At 39.1% G+C, this 20,491-nt stretch overlaps 1 protein-coding gene across 2 annotated transcripts in view; it reads left to right on the top strand.

The window, feature by feature from the left end:
• Positions 1-649: 649 nt before the first annotated feature.
• Positions 650-20,491, top strand: part of LOC128881464 (diacylglycerol O-acyltransferase 1) — a 121,211-nt gene continuing 101,369 nt past the window's right edge. Inside the window, exon 1 of one of the 2 annotated variants that reach the window (XM_054132514.1) lies at positions 650-3,637. In XM_054132514.1, the coding sequence (XP_053988489.1) occupies positions 3,471-3,637 (167 nt within the window). In that variant the 5' untranslated portion in view covers positions 650-3,470. The remainder of the gene's footprint in view (positions 3,638-20,491) is intronic. The other variant, XM_054132513.1, reaches the window with a different exon arrangement.

Raw genomic sequence — 20,491 nt, 5'->3', positions numbered from 1 at the left:
TTGCCCAAAATTCTCGAACGTAAATCGTAGGTTAAAGGGTTAACGCAGTAATTATCTTGTCAAAATATCCATCAAGTCTTCGGATGTCGAAGCTTTGCTTTTCGAGTTTACCGAGTGGGGGAACTTCGGGTTCAGTTCGTCGTGGAACTCGTGGCGTAGAAACCGGAAACTCCGACGAACGCTCGAAAGTTCAGAAGTAAATAAACCCGAGCGCAAACACGCGAGACAATTTCGCGTGTCAATTACGTGACTCTTTGAATCACGTTGGTCGAGCCCCAACATCCATGCCCTGAAGAAAGACGAGACACACGCGAAGAAAAGCTAATTACGGTAGCTGCACTTAGTACGGAAACCCCGTACAGCTCGTCGGGAAACGCACAGGAAATCCACCCCCTTTAACTTGCCAACTAACGCCAATCTGTGTCATTTACATGTCACGATTTCAGCTACTCAATTGACGAATCGCGCAAGTCAAAATTACTATACAGGTTGAGGGGTCTAACTCTATCAGCCTAAACTACTTTTAACACTAAACCAACCATGACCGATCAAATGACCGTTTGCAAACTTTTGTGTACAGTTCTTATATATACTAATGTAGTAACAATTATGTAGTAACATTAATAATACCAGAGAAATGGATCGAACGGCGAAAACAAGTCGGAATGCGTTGTAAAGATAGTTTACTATAAAGCTACACTAAGGATACAAAACGTAGTAAAATAATTTTAGGAAAAAAATATAATCGACTTCGAAAAACATTAAAACTGCACTAAAAAGTATGAAATAATTTCTAGTTAATATGCTGTATTTAATAATTTAACTAAATTTATCAAGAGCTGGTGAGTAATAATGCAGTTTAAATAAAAATTATTTCATACTTTTCACTGCATTTTGTCGTATTTTTAAGCAATTATATCTAGAGCTGGTGAGTATTCATATAAATTCGAATTAAGTAACCTCCTCCTTTTCGAATTCGGCTAAAAAAGTACGTATAAAAAAGGAAACTTTGCTAAAAGTCTAAGAAGGACGTAGGGGGAAGTCACCAGTGGCGCCCTAAGTCGGTAATGAAGTGCGGGTCATTGCATATCTAAAAAATAATACTAATACTAATATTAATCTATATCTATACTAATATTATAATGAGGAAAAATTGTTTGTATGTAGCAAATAATCACTGGAACTACTGAACCAATTTTTAAAGTTTTTTAAAGAACAGAATACTACGATATCCCTTAGTAACATAGACTATATTCTATTTTGATGAAAATAAGTTTCCAATCAGGAATCTGTATTCGTAAACGTTCTGGCAATACGAAATATCGATAGAAACATTTTGGTTATTAAAAGAAAATATAATCACCCGCCGATTCATGAAGGTAGGCGTGGTTGAACTGTCAATTTAACGAAGGCAATGAATCTAACATTTTATTATTATTAAGGTTTACAAACAATCGAACAATTTTATTACAGTTAACTAAACTTACAAAATACAATATAACTAATACAATTATATCGTTTGTGAACTGGCAGTTTTTCTGATTGTAGCACTGCTCTTTCATTAGTTGAATATCAAGTTGAATATTCAATTAGTTGGATTCCGAGCCAAGAAAAATGTTCCACGCAGTAAAAAGAAATTTTTGATGAATTTATATTTTGTACAGTAACGATCCGCACTGTTCCAATGAAAACTGAATTCTGGTTTGCTGAGGTTTTTGCGAGCCTTTATAATCTATCTATTTCTAAAGGGCGAGTAATGGGTAGGGAAAGTACAACAAGATATAGAAATTTGGAGCTGAGATTAGGGTGTTTGGCTATGGAAAAATCTATGCTACAGTTACGTTGTGACTAAGCGTGTTGGTCATCCAACAATAATAATTTATTTTTTATTGATGCTTACTAATGCATATACCGTGTAATCCTTTATATTAGCCTACATGTAGTTTATGCACCAACCAGTATAGAAGGTAGCAAAAAATTGAATTGGTAAACAATTTTTTCAACTGTTTTACAACAAAAATAGGCCATCTATACCGTTTTATAGATTTATTTTGAGACAGAATTCTCTTTCAATGGGAATAGTAAGGCGCCAACTCTCTGCCTGCTGTTGGTTTATTGTACCTGATCAAGTGTCGGCCCTACGGTAAGAAATCTTCAGTTGGCCCCTTTTAACTTTTTGCGACACAGTAATTCAGGTCATAAAATAGACCCATGTTGCACAGGAATTTTATTGCGTTTTAAATCAAACAAAATTGTTATGGATTTGTTCTTTGCATTTTGAAGCTGAAGGGTCAAAAATTACCTACATTATATTCAAATCACATTTATAGTTTTAAGAATATTAAAACATAAACATTAAATAAAAGTATGGTTTTTTTTTTGTATTACTCCCCAAGTTGCATGGTGGGACGAACAAAATCCCACCATACTTTCATCATTTGCAAACAAATTTAATCTTTAGTTTTTATTATAAAACACTTCACTTGTTTATATAGAACTAATTTTTATATAAATTAACGTACCTCTACGATTTTTCACATAAAATTCAGGAAAGAAGTATTATCCCAATAAACCTTTCGCTTGCAACAATTGTTGAACCGGTATTAGCATGTTGAAAGTTGCCAACATAAGTGCATGCATTTGTAACATTGGATGAATATATTACCAACTATACACATGCAGCTATTGCAATATTTCGAGGTGAGATTAAAAATGTCCCACCATGCATTACGGTCCATCAAAAAGGTGGGACACTTTTAATCCCACCGTGCCCCAAAGAGATATTAAAAGTAACGAGGGGTCTAGATTGGGTGTGATCGTTGGTCCAGTTGAAGAAAAAAGCTAACCGTTGGATAACCGATAATCACATAAATGGCCCATAAAAATGCCAACAATAATTGCTACTAGCGCGTTGTAAACGAGGAGTATAAGGGTCAGGTATCTATTCGGAATCGACGATCCTTAATGTAAACACGTTGACGCCGAAAACAATCCTTGGCTGGGTCGAGGAGCGGTCACGTTCACGGTATCTCATAAAAAAATGTATCACGGATAGGCAACGATGTTGTTATCTGGAAGAAGCACGGAGATAAACACGGAGACGGCTGTACAAGACGGTCATCGATGGGACGCCGGTAGTATCATTGCGGCTGTCCGGTGGTAAACACGGTCGCGTGGAAGCGAAGCTAACACCAACACCGAGCGATAAGGCCGCGGCCACACAAGACGTTCGTTCAACGTTCACACGCCACATCCTAAATAAAGCATCGAATCCCCCATCAATCGCGACGCGAGTGAAAGCGAAAAGCTTGTTCCGATCGGGGTCCTCGTCTCGTTCGGTCAGTTTCTTTTTTCGTCGTCGCGAGCGCGAAACGGTGTACCTACCGGCTTGTGGAGTAACGCGTTCGCGTTCCTTTTTTTACCGCGGGAGTGTGTATGTGAGTGTGCCCGTGTGCGCTTGTGTGCTTCGTATGGTGAACGGTGCGCGTGGTGAACGTTCCTCGTCGCGGAACAACATCATGACTACGGATCACGAAAACGAGACGAAGGTGAGGTTAAGGCGGACCAAGAGCGTCACCAGGGCCGAGGAGATCCAGAAAGCCGAAATGATGGTGCGCAAATCGCAGCCTGATAAACCGTGAGTGTTTTCAATCACACGATACGATTGGTTATGGACACGCTCCATTTTTCCGTGGCACGGTTCATGCTTTTTCCGTTTCCAACGAGATTTGTGTGTCCATCGGACGCACGATCACTCGAGTAAATTGCGGAGAATCGATGATAACGAGGAATCGACGTGGACGTGATACACGGCGACACGAAATTTTACAGAGACTTGCAGATGCACTGACGTAACACGGTCTATGGAAGTGGGAACACGCATGCGTGACTGGCCTCGGCTCGAGCGCGACTGTCACTGCGCGACGCGCGCTCCCCTCCTTTTTCTTCGTGCCATTCCTCTTCTCGTTTTAGCACGTGCTCATTCACGCTACTCTATCGTGTATTATAATCGATACGGTTACGGTTACCTGGCTGTATCGCGGGCTTGTCATTTCCATAGCTGGTCTTCCAAGACCGTATCGTGGCAAGGTAACGAACTGAAAACGGTGCAGTTGATTTGTCCTTACTGGAAAAAATCGCGCGAGAAAAGTATGCCATCGACTGACTCTATTGTTACACGAGAACAAACATACTTTTATTCAGCTTTTATCCCCTCAACCTATATATGCATAGACATACACATTTCAATGAAAAGTGAATCATTATTAACCTTTGGCACTCGAAGCTATCTCGTGGGTTATTGTGTAAACTGGAATTGTGTCATGCTAACTCACGCACGCTGGTTAAATATCAATCGCTGCGTTAAAAGCCCAAGTGTCGTCTCATTGGCTGGTATACAGAGTGTCCCATTTAAGGCGACTAGACTAAGTATCTTCGTTGCTTTGTATGAAACGAGAAAACTGTTACGATAATAACTTTTCACAGAAGGGACAATATTATCATCTGCACGAAAAGTATCTCAAGACCATATTTTCTGAAATTTCAATGTCATCAATGTGTTTTTAAACGTGACACGGCATTTTTGTTACTGTAGTATCGTAGCTGAAAAAAGACAAATTTAAATATGTGTAATACGTCAACCTTCAGATGACTTTTAGATGACTGACTACGTTGGAGTATGATTTTATAAGAATAACTTCTCACAAGCTCGTTTAAAGGTCGATATATATTATACATGTTTGAATTTCTCTTTTTCGTCAGATATAAGATTATAATAATGAAAATCCCCCTTTCCATTGACAAAAAGGTCGATGACTTTAAAATTTCGAAAAATTTGACCTCCAGATCATTTTTGTATTATATTTCGTTATACCAGTTACGCAATATTGTTAATTAATTACATTGAAACTAGGGGTATAATAAATTGCTGGCTTATCAGTAAATAGTTGAATAGGTATGTAATTAATTTAAAGAGTAATATTAGTTACATAAATAGAGTTACTCCAGATTCATTTTTTGTTATCTAATGAAAGTAGTTTTAATGGCCACCATACTTTTAAATATAAACCTGTTGTATCTATCACCTGATTCAAACGATACCAACATCGTGGAAATAAAAGAAAAGCTTGAACCAGTTTCTTCGGATAATTGGACAGGGTCCAATTAATACCGCTAGTGAAGCAGAAATTTGGAAACACGATATTCGTGGCAGCCTCTATCGCCTCAATTATTAGAGATAATTACTTGACATTTTTTTTTGCAATTAGTTAAAATATGGACGAACATTCGTACGAAATACCAATAATTTGCGTTCGATAATTTTTTTTTGTTTAATTATTAAAAGTTGCCTAAAAAAGAACCGTCCAGAATACCTTCTTAATTACACTGACTGCGAGTAAGAGCGTTCCACTTTCCCTAACGAGGTAGGGCCTACTACGATTTGAGCGTATTTTTGTAGGCTTGTAAAACTAAAGTAGCTAAAGATAATAGATTCACGTTTGTTTGTAGCCGCAGCAACTGAAATTTTATGTAGTTGTTAGTTAGTTACTAGTTATTGTTATCGGTTATCAGACACATTATATAATATACGTATCAGGTTGTCCCGAAAGTTTCTTTCGCGAATTGCACTTAATTATTTTACGTGGTCGTGTTTATATAAATAAACAATCTAATTTCATAGATATTCATGTTGTAACAGTAATGGAGCAAAATGAATCGTGCACAATTCAGTAATGTAACATCAAACATAAAATATCGTGGATGTATTACTTATTAATAAAGCGAAAGAAACTTTCGGGACAACCTAATATAATAATTAAGACGTAAACGTTAACTTGTGAACCCATTAAAATTATTTCTATATCTGTGTGAAATGAATTGAAACAAATAGCAAATGTAGTTTAAATCGTACGTAAGGTATTCTCAAAGTTGAAAAAACTTTACATGGATTCTTCTCTGTAAAAATAATATCCCAAGAAATACTAAATATTTGGACTCCTAATGTGATCGCCCTTAAAGTTAGCCCGTATGTATGCAAACCGTAGGCTACGAGGGATCTAGGAATATTCTAATGTATCTAAACTTACTGGCCGTTAATAAACCTGAAATACATAGTGCTCGGTTTTCTTTGCTCAGAAGATTGTATGTGCACAGAGTTCTATCATGTTACGGCGATAACGTTGTTGGTTTATGCGCTGAGTCGTCTTGAGATATATTTGCACGTTATCAGATTAGAGTTTGTGATATATGTATAAATACTAATATATCAAGCTTAATCTTCATCCGGTTGCCTTGCACCAGCAGAAAATAGTCTGCGTCTGAGGTTGATGACATTTTGCTACGAAATGAAATATTAACGAGCACGGGTAAACTTTATAGTAATCGTCAGGGACCTAAGCAACGGCTGATAACAGTTCAGAGCTTTAGAAATTAACCGAAGACTTCAATTGCGTGTAAATGCTTCGGAATCTTTAGCCGCATACTGAACTTAAGCTTAATCGTAAGCTGTATCTACAGTGACTTGCATTACCTCCTTGTGGCACACGATTTAAAAGAAAAATAAATTTCATGCTGCATATAATACAAATTCATTTCTTATTCAGCTCCAAAGTTAGTACAAAATATCGAATATCACGTTTATTTAAAATTGTAAAACGATTCACTTATTCATTATGAATATTTTCATTATAACATTACACAGAAGAAATGTTTTCAACATGTTTTATAAGATTTGGATAAATCGTACGGTGAAGTATCAACGTTCCACTCATGTTAGAAAGCGTTGAATTAGTTAAAACGTAACACATGCGAAAAACGTTAATTCCTCAAGTATGCTGAACGTTACGTGTCGATGACATTTTTGTCAATAATTCGGAGAACGTTCAAATGCTGGATACTTGACACACAACTGCATGTTATAAGCCCACTTTTGTTCCATATATCACGAAACAAAATTTTAATAAACAATTCCTTCAGAAAACATTTAAAAGCATTTGTTCGTATAATATTTTCTTCTTACTTTTGCGTGTAGAACACGCTGGCAAAGTTTGGCCGGAAAAAAACTGGGACACCCTGTGTAATTTCTCCAGAAATAATTTCCGACGGTTTATCGTTATCAAAGTTCCGAAGTTCAAGGGTTCCCGTATCGAATGCTCGATAGCGCGAGTCTAGAAGTAATTAAAACATGACAAACGCTAACGAGCGTCGTGGCGTTTAATTAGTCCAACGAACACTGTCTATCGGTCATTCCATACGGAATCTCGCAACTCTTTACACTCGATATCACGGATTTCGACAAAATTTAAGTGTGACGTCTTCCTTACATTCTGTAAGCTTTGAGTCACCATTTTGCTAGTTTTGAATTTGAAGTATTTAACCCTCTATGGGCTCTCTAATTTTTTTTTTCTGCAGACGACTTGCAAGGCATTAAGCTTGATATTTCAAGTCGATAATGAGTGTATGGCAGGGTATAATTCAAAAAGCTTACTGTGAGCATAGGTTGAACTTACATACGTTAAACTTGTATTAAAGGTATCTTAGGCGCGTAAAAATTATAGCTATATTCAACCATTTTTTTTTAAACAATTAACTTAATGTTAAATCTGTTTGATGGGGTTTATTGTGCGTATATTAAAAAAAATATATTTTTTGTTTAATTATTCTTTCCAATCGGCGCGGCGCGGCGTAACGGGTTGGCGAAACCACAATAGAAAATGATATCGAAATAATGTTATCACGTAAATCAATTGCGTGATTCACTGTAAATCAAATTCAAAAAGAGACCACGAGCGTAAAAACATCGAGAAACACTGGTCCCAGCCCGTCGTTAATTAAAATGTTAATGCGAATAACGAGGGAGACAGATCTACGGCGCGGCTAACTGAACGTAACGCGCAAATACTTTCAGCGATTCGTGCGCGTCGCGCTGCTGGAAGTTTCATAAATTTATGATTGGTTCGCAGCGTATCCAATGCAAATCGCAGGTACGCGTATGATCTACAATTGGAATCGCTAATCAAGGAATCCGGTCGTCGTGAAATTGTAGAAGCAAATGCTAATTCGCATTAATATTTTTCCGTAAACAAACGAGGGATTTGATAGCGGAAACCTTGGATCAGCGAATTTCATTTGTCCAGATCTATGAAGCTCCGTCGTTGGGGACAAATTTTAATCAAGTCCACGGTCTAATCACGCCCACGATCACAAATTAATCCACGAGAAGAACGAGAGTCGATCTTGCAAAACCCAGTTGGAGTGTTTCGAAAGTAAAATAAAGTAAAGACAATTAGTTCCTTGATTTATTATTTGGTTAGGTGAAGAGCCTCTTTTTCAAAAAATTATTTTATTTGAAGCGTATACCTAGTTATACATTTTTTGAAAGTCGAACAGCTACACAGAACAAATTTTAAATTATTACTATCGTCGGCTAATATTCGAAGAAGAGGTCTAATTAAAATTGCAGCTTAAAATATTTATCTTTTAATATAAAAGATACAAAAGATAATTTCCAAGACACAGCTGTGGAATATGATCAACTAGGCATTGGTACCACGAAACATACCAAAAGAGGCCGCAAGGGACATAGTAAAAAAGATGTACGTATCCACTCGAAGCGGTCAGTTCATGTACATAAACGTTAATTAGCGTTGAGACGCGAACTGCACCGGAAAGGGAGGAGGATGATGCTAGAGGCATTTTTTCCTCCGAAACATATCCTCCCGACGAGCTCTGTTTTATTAGCAAAAGGTCGACTAGGGAAAAACAGTGAAATCTTCAACTCCCCTTTTGACATGCTATAATGACCTGCAAACAAGAGTTTTTTTTTTGCTCTTCGGTAAGGAACACTTTTCTACCTTGGGTTGTTTCTTCTCCCCATCTTCGCGCCCCTTCGCTTTCTTGCTCTCGGATCCGTCCATTATGCCGTAGAATCAGAGATGGCACCACTCCTCCGTCTCTTGAACAAACGAACCCCTACTGTATTTACTCGTTCCGTGTTTGCCAGATACTTCTTGTTTTCGCCAACTTTGCAATTAGGCTGGGCGCGCTGGGTTCGTTGGACGCGGTGAATATCGGATGATCCACCCCTTTGGGTACAGGGAATTCGCGCGTAAAGCTATGTCTGGCTCGTGCGGATCTTTCAGTTCCGGGATTGATTTTAAAGTTCTCGTTTGTACGATCCTTCGATTCGAAGCCCTTCCTGTGTGTTTGTTCCCGAATTCAATCTAATCCTCGACGACTTCCACGCGGCGGGAACCCGGGATTTGCATCTATTCGTCGTGTATTTATGCCATAAAACGTTCCCATCGGAGTGAACTTTGAGCAAGCGTCTCGTTTACTCTAAATTTCTATAACAACGTTTCTCAAACTTCGATTACATTGCGACTCTCTTAAGGGGGTATTCTAGTCTAGTGCGTCGATTTTTAGTTCTTCTTGACGATTGTTTTTCTTTTAATCTATAAAGAATTTTTATAAGGGTTAATAGAAATAAGTATCTACCAATTATATTAGAAATTTAACAATTTCTTTATGTTGAAGCAGCATAATTTGCGTTAAATAAATTACCAATAACTAGACAGCGGTCTTGAAGTTCCTCGTCACGAAATGCAACAACATTTTGCTGCCGAAGACCAATCATGAGGTAACAGGGAGTAAAACGAAATAGATAGTAGCGATATCTCCTATATATCCCTATATTACCTCCCAAGATCTTTTTTTCCTATATATCGATCGTATTTGGAGTATTATTCTCTTTGCTCGAGCCAGCCATCGGCCCATGCTTACGATCTATCTGCAGCACACGGATCTATATTGTGCCAATATTGCTGCAGCAACGGTAACGGACTCCTTTCGACCGACGGCCGCTGATATTCGAATAGTTAATAACTTCGGACGGTGTTTTATGCGAGGGAGTAGGATATAGCGAACGGAAGGATCATCTCGCGAACTTTCTCCTCTGCCCACTCCATTGCGAATGCAAATAATCGTCAAGCCTCGTCCGGGCGACGATATTGAACGACGCACGAAGAGTATGTGCGAGAACCAACTCCAGGATTTTAATTTGCAGTCCACCGTGGTCATTCACCGCCGCCATCAGCCTCCTACCATTGTCAGGTGCATTTTCATTCGTGTATATATCGCATGTTCTTCTTGCGGCTTCTTCCAATTACCTGGCCTCGCTAAATGATCTTAAGGTAGTCTTTTTTTCCTTATATAACTAACTTCACATCAACCTTTGGTTATTAGCGAGTGAGATAGATAAAAACAATAAATAATGGTGCGAACGAATCACCCACAACATTGGATACTACAATTGATACTCTGATATTCTTCATTTCATAAATCTATCGTATCGTGTTTGGAGAACGAAATTGATGAATAAATACATTGTAAACGCAGATTAGAACGAAATTTGTTTTGTCACTCATCTCACCCCCATTTAATCTCACATCATAAAACGAAATTTGGATAAAATGAAGTTTCACGTTTAATGCACGGGATTCCACGCTGTCAATCTTTTATTTTTAGTTTTTAAATAAAGATCGTATTTCGTACAGTAAAGCTCAGAGCTTTTGCGCACCTAATGGAATCGATCGTGACGAGTACATCGTGGAAATAGACGGTTCCTAGCCCCGAATCGATCGCAACCGAATGTGGACGGTTCCGAGCAACACCAAAATCCCCTCAAAAGCCGCAGTCGTCTTCGAGCTCAATCCGAACGGTCTTTCGCTCTTTTCCGCCGATGTAATCGGTTTCCATTGTTCTTTCGGTCGATTTCGTGCGCGAAATTCAACACCGACGTCACGGCCGACGCCGACGTTGCAATCTTCGTGCATAAAATGGCCACGGTATGAAAAGATAGGAAACAAGGGAAGGAACGCCAGAAAACGATTGAAGGATTGACACCACAATACCGTTAATCCTTATTCGTTTCGAAGTCGTGTCAGCCGAAAACGAGGCATCAATCCCACCTGCAAACGAAGATTAAAAGTTTTTGCAGAACTTGACGAAGCGCAAAAAATCTCCGATGGAACAAGCAGCTGGAGGAAAAGGACGACGTCGAAAATAAAGAAAGAGAGAAAGCAGTCATATAATAATATTACATGCAGTACTTGTAGTGTATTGTTGCGCCGCGGAGAGACCACTTTAATGAGGCAGGATTCATAAAGGAATATAAACTCAAGCTTTATTTATAAGAATATCAGGACATCCGATTTGTACAATATCTAACATAAAACTGACTATTCAAATAACTGCCGGTTCTTTAATGGCAACTGAAACATCGGGACATCGCAAAGGACCAGCTTTCACATCGTTCCAACAGTATTTTCAATGACATCCTCAACCAAACATCACATAAGTACTAATTTCAAACGGTTCATAATAATTTCCTCTTAAAAGTGAAATATAATCCGTTAAAATTGTAGTCTTCGGTCTCTTAAACAAATGTCTCGAAACAAAAGCCTTTCTTCCACGGGCTTACTCGGGTTTAAGAATGAAACAGTGACGTCAAGTCTAAATGCATCCTGCAATTTAATTATTCACCGAGGTCGTTTCTTAGAACAGCGCATCTTAGAGTTTACGTAAATTCCGTAGGAAAATAATATACCATAAGGCAAACAGGTATCGCGCGGGATCGCAAGCTCGTATTATATTTCCGTCGTGGAAACGGTTCACAACAGGTGAGAGGTTCTGTTGATGAACTCCCTGGGACCGTCCGTAGAGAATGCAACGCCGAAAGTTGGTGCTTGTCTCGGTGAAAGGCAGGAGACAATAAAACAGAGAGACAGACAGACAGACAAGCGGACGGAACTGTCAGACAGACGGGGAGCGAGGAAGACGGATGCCGGGAGCTTGGTAATCGATTCCAGGGTGCTTCGAGTCGAGGAAGTGCTCGGAGACGAAGGAAGACGAGATGAACGAAAACCCGGGCCAGCAAGAAGACCTGTTTAAAGCGCCGTTTAATTTTCCTTCATGAATCATTTAGGGTATTCTTCTACCCTCTGCCGTTCTCCTGACACTCCTCGTTCTCTTTCGTTCGTTCTCGATTCGGAGCCGCATGTCATGGAAGGGGAGGAGGTGGGGAGCGGTTTCCCTCCTCATTACACGGGTAATATATGTATATCCGTCTATCGCCTAAATATTCACGAGGGTTCCGGTGTCAGGAAGATTCGCGAGGCAGATACGCGAATCCTACGGAACCGTCAGCCCCTTTCTGCCCATCTACTTTCCGCCCTCTCGCACCCCCGTTCCTTTTTCGCCCACCCTCTCATCTTCGTGTCTGCCCTTGTATTGTATGTACAACGGCTTCTTCGTTTCCGTGGCAGACAGGGGTTGACTCGAGATTCGAGGAGCAGCCCACTGGAAAGGGAAACACGAGTGGGCTGGGCACTTGTCTTTGCGGGACTCACCGGCCCTGTAAGGCGTCGCGACGTGACTCTCGAGGTGATCCGAAGACAAAAGATTGGACACCTGTATCTTTACGTGAGGATTTATGACGGCGGTGACTGACACTTTTGCTGACTGAGACGTTGGACTAACAACAAGAGGGTTGACAAACGAGACGATTTTTAGCCGGTTTGATCGTTTGAGTAATTTGTGGATTCCCTCGAGGTCGCGAGTAAACCGGCGGAAGTAACCATGACTGTCTTAACTCTTTCGACTCTAGTGGGACATATACAGTGAACGAAATTTGTATAAGGACACTGGTATATTTAATAACGGAAACTAAGTACTTTTCAATCAAATTACAAAAACATAAAGATAATATAAAGAAATGAACACATTCCATGCGGGTATACTTCGCCGCGGATTAACAAAATTATCTGTGGCATCGTTTGTTACCGTTGCAGTTACGGCGTCATATGTGTTGGCGATCGGCAATACAATAAAACATTTTGTCGAGATCTTGACGAGAATTTGAAATAATCTTGATCTCGTCCAAATCTCGATATACTGAATCTCGATATCGATCTCGAATGTTACAAGTAATCTTGATCTCGAATCGCATCTCGAAATCGAGACGAGATCGAGATTTATATCGTCTCGTGTGCACCACTATTAGGGATTGTTCTTGCGTCATACGAACGATGACCGTTGATTTTGTAATCGATAAAATGTCGAGTACGGATTGAAATGCGCGCGAAAAGCACGCATAATTACGGAACAGCAAAAACGTTGGTCGTGTACATCGGGTCTACTATTAATTATGCAGATAGAACTACAATTACTCACTTTGTGCTCCGGTATCAGTATCGATAACTTTAACGAGCGTGTAATTAATTAACGACGCCATTCAAAGAGTCGCGAGTTTTTCAAATTAGACTTTAACGATCGGACAGAGAATGTTGCATGGCAATCAAATAACGGAGAATTTTAATAGCTTCGTGACTCAACATGATGCCATTTATGCCAGACCTTCTCTTTAGGAAATAAGTAAATCCATTACCTGCCCAATGTCCCATTTTTGGGACACATTTTCACACACAGGGACAGTTTGTTTAGTATACTATAGTACACATTCCGCTAATGATCCAAAAATGGGACGGGCTTTAATTTTTCTATTTAAATAAAAACAATAACAATTATGGCAAAAATACTTCCAGTTGTTTAGTATGAATATCATGATACAGTTAAATCCCTTTTTTTTTGTATTTTTTAATTGTGGGGGGGGGTAATGGGTTAAGTAAAAATGCGTCAGTTTCATTGCACGATCGACGATAAACATTTCTCTGAGCCCATTTCTCGAGGGCGTATATATTTTCATGCTTTTTCCCCGCATGAACAGTATTAACAATCGAAAACGTTGTTTTTTTGGAAAACCCAAGTTTAGGCCTGTCTGGATGGTGAACGAGTAACCCCGCATCAACGCCATTGGCGGATCCGGACGCGCAAATGCTTCATTAGCAGATCCCAAAAAAATGAGATTTTTTGAATCACGCTTTCGTTGCCAAATCGGGTCAGATTTGAAAGAGCAGCAAGTGGGCCGGACGAAATCAGCGTTCAGGAGCGAAGCGGTTACCAAGTAGCTTCAGCCGTACGTGGTCAGACCCAGACCGGACTCCAATAGAACGTGGGCTGACCACGTGCGGGTGCAGGCCCTCGCTCCGCTTCTGAATGCCGGCTTTGTCCGGCCCACTTGCTGATCTTTCAAATCTGCCCCGATTTGGCAACGAAAGCGTGATTTAAAAAATCTGATTTTTTGGGGGACCTGCGAATGAAGCATTCGCGCATCCGGATCCGCCAATGGTGTTGATGTGAGATTACTCGTTCACCATCCAGAAACGGCTAAACTTGGGGGTGGGTTTTCCAAAAAAACAACGTTTGCGATATTATAAAATACGGTGTCACTAGTTGAAAGTTGAATCCCTTGCTTTTTCAGTCCTCGTTAGATAAAAACAGTTGATTTCAGTTTGGCTAGAGGCGCGGCGGTTCCCTCGTAGACCTGACAAGAAGACACGAGTTACCGACTACTTTCCAAAGTTTAGATACTCCGCGTACTGGTTTTGGACAAGCACGCCTTGTTTCTTGCGCCCGAAAGCGGACCAGTTGTCGGACATCTTCCGGCTAACGCGCTGTACTCGCGAAAAATGTTTGCCCCAAAGCGGACAAGTTTGCGACACACGAGTTTTCGACGCAAAATCGGCCGCGTCATAAGCACCCTTCCGATTATTGATGTCGTAAAGTATGTCGAGGTAACTTTTTGCTCGCAAACAGTGACAAAAAGAGACAACAGCCGCGCGTAGAGTAATAGCATAAGATGCACCGTTCCGCCAAAACAATAAACAACTTTCCCCGCTTCTATGCAATCGATATACCTTACGAGGACCGCGAAGTGCTTCCCCTTCCATCACGGAACTGTGATGAAACTCGGCAGGTTTGTAGAGTGATCAAGCACGGAAGTGCGGTAGAACTTCGATTATCCAAACTTCCATTACCCGAATTCCCTATTTTACGAACTTTCTGTTATTCTGACTCTTCATCGTTCGAACACTTTTGTAAACATTTCAATGTTATCGACTTTCTTACAATAGTGTAATCGTTTGATGAAGTATTGTAACTAACATTGTTTAACTGTGTAAATTAAACCAACATTTGTAGATATTTTGGGGGGAAAAATTCAGATATCGAAGCCATACCATTCAAATTGCATGTAAATAATTTTATGTAATAAATTTTGTTCTTCGAAGCCTAGAAACAGTAAATATAAACTTCGTTGATAATTAAAATAACAATTATCAACAAACTCGAAAATAAAGAAAATGGAACAACCTTTTCATGTATCATATCCATGTGTGCTAAAGGCGAGCTTACAATCAATTTATAGTACATTTTTTAACAAGGTTACGGTACACTAATACATACATAGGTGCAAATTAATGTCACGAGTGTCTGCAAAAATAATGGGTTCTGCACGTAAAAAAAGCACCGATACAGGCTTACAGATATCTCATGTGTGCATTATTATGTTTGTTAATTGTAAGCATAATTACAAGCACGAAATTACCTTCATCTAGCCTGCACCATAAATAATTACTTAGAAATAATAAAGCTCGCACCAACTGCATATTTTGCACATTTCATTGCTGAATCGCGTATAGTTCAGGCAACAGTTTCATCATTTTCTATTTTCTCTCTTTCTTTCATTCTGTATGTTTGATCCATTCTATTTCCTTCTGTACCAGTGCAAAGTGGAAACGTATTATTGTTATCATTATTAATGGCGTGGGAATAACGGCATTCTTTTCTCCCCTATTCGATACAAAATAAAATACAATTTAATTAAAATGTTAATCAAGAATAAAAACGAATCATACTCTGAGATTTATATCATTGTTTAATATTTTACCGAGTAGAAATTCCATATAAATGGTTCAAGCAAAATATATTTAAAAGAGTTGTGTAAATATTCCGATGTATGATTTAAGTATCGATATAAATTTTCCCGTTTCTTTCGAGATTGATTCTTTACAATTGAGGTTTCATACCTCATTTTCTTTATTATAAGAGCAAACTTAATTTAGCTAGCAAAAAATTCTCTTCCCAAGAAAAATGTTTTTCATTCATTCTACGTTTCGATATTATTCCAAGGATTTCCTTCAGGAATGAATCAAAAATGTAATTCATACTTAATTTATAAAAGCCGAAAACAGAGTTAAGAATAATACAAAATTATATAAAACATTTTGAAACCATTTTTTACTACGGTGTTACAGAATGTTAAAGACCATTAACCTTTGTATTTAAAATGTTTTCATATCTTTTCGGATTTCAGAGATATTATCAGAAATATAAATAACCAGAATTATTTCGAAGGGGTGTTTACACCGTTAAAATCATTTCTGGGCAAAAATAGAAAACAGCATTGCGATTAATTTTCCATGATACTGGGATTTCTGCAAAAATTCAAATTCGTTAACATGTACGTACATACATATCAATCGCTGAACTTCCCTTCTCAGTTTCCCCCGTTCGTCCATAATCTGTTTCGAATAAACTAGCAGGCCACAATTCACTCCTCTTCTATCACGCATCTCAACACAGCTATACCACGTTAATTTATGACTTAGATAGCGCAGCTTTGAATCATAGCCATGCTAGAAACAGAACGTAGCGTCGATAGGATCACGACTTGCGTCGCATACCGGCTCTAGCGCGAAATGTTTGGAGAATCACGATTCAGGGATCGTTTTAAATTATAAGAATTTAAAATTCACATTAAAAATTCGGAGAGACAGATTCTTATAATTTCAACTTTGAGGGCTTATAACTTTATAGTGGTTAGACTTATGAGATTTTTACAAGAGTCTTTTTTAGGTGAGCATTCGATTTCCTATACATATAAGAATGTACCATCTCGTAATATTTTAGTTATTTCATTCTCAAAATATAAAAATCAGAATGCAGGAAACTTTCTTTTCTACATATTTCAAGTTAGAACTGACACTTTTAAGGAATTTTAATTATTTCGAAGCATTTAAGATCCAGGAAGCATTAATATTTGAAAGTTACCCATTTCAGAACCGTCATAACTTTTCAATTTTTATTTTCGAAATTAACCGTCCTATGAATAAACTGTAAATATAAAAAAGTTTCGTGCCATCATCCCTTATAAGCTGATATTTTTTATAAATTAATTTAACGAACATAAACATTTCTCTGAGCCGATTTCTCGAGAGTGTATTTATTATATCTGCCCTTCGCAATCAAAGCGTTAATATTCATCTCTCAAGAGGCGAAAAAATACATATTTTAACCTTGACAAATAATTCTTGAATTTTGACTGTGACGGCTGCATGTAGCCCTTATGGAATCATTGTGTCTTATTTCGTGTCACGTAAAATTCGACGTCGCACTCATTTCAGAACCACCCTAAGACTAGGTGTATCCTATTAATTTACTTTTCGTTCGGGACAGGGTCTTATTATTTTTAATTTCAGCCAAGAGATATCGTTTCCCAGGCTACAGCGAGATCGGTTCGCGAATTCTCGTTTTCTACCAACAAACCAGCGCAGCGTTTAAACTTTGATCCACCCTGCTATCTCCGACGGTCTTCCTGCTTTTTACATTAGGACGTGATTAAGACTGAAACTGGGAGGGCTTCTAAGCCGCCATCGCAGGAAGCCACCGATCTTAAGTATTTACGGGGAGAGATCCCACCGCGGCGCGGGGCCAACTCGAGCGTGGAGTTCAATCATCCGGACGTTAAGACTTCCAAGTCTCAAAGGGGCTGCGCGATACTGACCGAAACAATCGGGAGAGGGATAAAAATTGCGAGTCGAAGAGCCAGCGGAGCAACATTGTGAAACTTCACCGCTAAAAAGAACGTCGGATTAAAGTCGAAGATTAAGGACAGCTCGCGGGAAGCCCTTTTCTAAAATACCGCCTCGCTGGTCCCCGTGTAATTACTCGACGGAACTCCCCATATGCTACATCCAGCAACTACGTGCGTTTAATGTGATCGTTTAACCTCGCCGCTGTCTCGAGTAAATCCCAACTATTACTACGAATTTATGGCAGATCGTGGTAATTAATAGAGTCGCGATAAAGCGGTGGCCCAAGTCAACCCAGAGCCGCGCAGGAAGAGCTATCTCACACTTCTGATTCTGGCCTGCTCGGTCTGCATGACAGGATGCAGACGTGTCGCCGAGAAATTCCATATGCATGAGTGGGTCGTGTACTGGGTGACCAAAGTGTCACGTCCGACTTATCCAGAAACGCGCGACAGAGCAATAAACGTGTAAACGATCCTCCGAGTGGTTGTTTAGCGAATCAGTGGCCATGATGGAATTGCAGATGCTCGCAAATGGAGGATCTTTGATGGTCTGTCGACTCCCGTCACACTCCTCAGCTGTAGCGAGAGAAGTTTATTATCTATAATATGTAATCCTCGCGCGATGGCTTGGGTACGAAGACAGTAAACGAATAATAATGCGACAGAGTCGTAGGAGGTTATACAGGGTTAGACATTCAAAACAGGCCACTTGAATAATTCGCTTAGTTTTAGCGATAGAAAAAAAAGTGTCGAACAAGAGTTATTTGATTTCGGGCACGTAACGTGGCGCCAATAACTTTTTAATCGGTGGAAGCTTAGAGGAGATTGGAAAAGCGACTAAGAGCATTTGTATAAGAAAGTAAGATGTGGGAACATATTTGGTATGACATGGTGCAATCTAAGATAAACAAGGAAAATTGCAAATTGAGAGACAGAAACTATCAATGCATATCTATGACTGTTTCACACATTATCACATATTAGAATAGTATAAAATTTTGATTTCTGCCATAAATATGTTCCTTAATGTTTAAAGATTCATATAAGCTCAAGTATCATTTCAGTAAGCTACATATATGCTTTATAAGTTGCATTATGTAATACATGATTCCTGTTTGCACATTCTGTAACGAAATGGTTCCGAGTGCAAAGGGTTAAATTTCAATAAAATTGTTCGAAAAAAAGAATGTACATTAAAATTTGTACCTCTTCTTACGAATTTTGAACGGTTTTCATACACGTAAAAAATGTCAAACAAATCAGGTGCGGACACCGAGAAGATTTCTTGAAAGAAGGTCTTGGACGACTCCAAGGAGATTCAGAAGAAATACGATAGCCTGTAGGTGTAGAACCGTATGTTTTACTTTCAAGCGATACATACCACTGAACGCCAACCCTTTGTTTCGTCTCTCTAAATTCTCACACTCTGGCAAGCACGTCTTATCCGGGAGAAGGAACAAGGGTCTCCTCGAATGCTTTATGCTTCCAGACAAAACGCTTTTGAAAAGTTTACACGATGGTCCTTGTCAGTTCTCGACGTGCTTGTAGTCACGAAGGAACGATACCGGTAGCCCGTAGAAGCCGATTACTTAGGCTCACCCGGTGTATTATCTGCGTGAGAGATACCTAAGAGGAGAGGGTTTTGTATCCACCACTCGCCACGATCTTCACGTACACGCCATTCAAATTTTACGAGACGGGGTGCACGGTTTATTGTTAATATTCCACTTAATAGCTCTCACAAAAGAGAATTTCTGATGTTTCAAGCGTTTTCCACGCACGCGATAACACAATCTCACGGAATACATAATGCGAAGGCATCGTTAGTAAAAAATTATATATTAAGTTGGCCAAAAAGTTCGTACAGATTTTAACGCCTTATCTTAAAAAAAGGTACAAGGTTCGAAAGAGCCCATATAATATGACTATTTTTTTTTCTTTTGTCCAAATGCTGAGGGTGTGTTAAAGTCATCGCCATTTTTTTTAAATGGAACCATAGGATTTCTTTGGCATATTATGAAAGCTGACATCGAGACGAATCCATCGACCTGCAATACTTGGTCATTTGTTGTAATATAAATCGTCCTTAAATTGGAGTTTGTATTCAGTAGATGTAACACAGAAAGAAAGAAAGAAGATGCTCTATCCTTGTTCGACCGATTCACGGACTGATTGCGAAGCATTTTGAGAAGTTAGCGGAAATAGAACCTACACAACAACGTGAACCCCACTCAAACGCGCTCTCAAACTGCACCGGTCAGCGAAATTGTCGCTACAAGTTGATTCATCTATAAATTTCATTAACCATTTCTTCGAAAACGATTTAATGTTTGCAGAAAATGAAGATAAAGTATACCATATATTTTATGCATGTGATAAGATCGCAATTACATTTACATGTTTCCATCCATTTTTGACAACATCATCATCTATTTTGAAGAACGTTTTTTGCTCTTTCTTTGTCCAAGTGAAATGCACATCGCCGACCCGTGTTTCCGTCTCCTCTAAAAAAAGTTGAAAAAGAAAACACCGCGGAGAATCGGGCGAAATAAGAAGAGCTTGAACAAATGTTTTCAATACGTTGCATAAATCGCGTGTTTCTTCGTAAATTGAAATGGAAATGCATATAACCGTACGATATGAAAGCGGCTTTATTGTTCCATTCTTATTCTAGTGACGTTTTCATGGCGCCTTTCTACATTTATATCGCGAACGACGAGT

This window comes from Hylaeus volcanicus, chromosome 8, assembly GCF_026283585.1.
Source record: "Hylaeus volcanicus isolate JK05 chromosome 8, UHH_iyHylVolc1.0_haploid, whole genome shotgun sequence".
NCBI classification, from domain to species: domain Eukaryota; kingdom Metazoa; phylum Arthropoda; class Insecta; order Hymenoptera; family Colletidae; genus Hylaeus; species Hylaeus volcanicus.
Note: the sequence above shows the minus strand (reverse complement) of the source record. Positions and strands in the feature narration are given on the sequence as shown.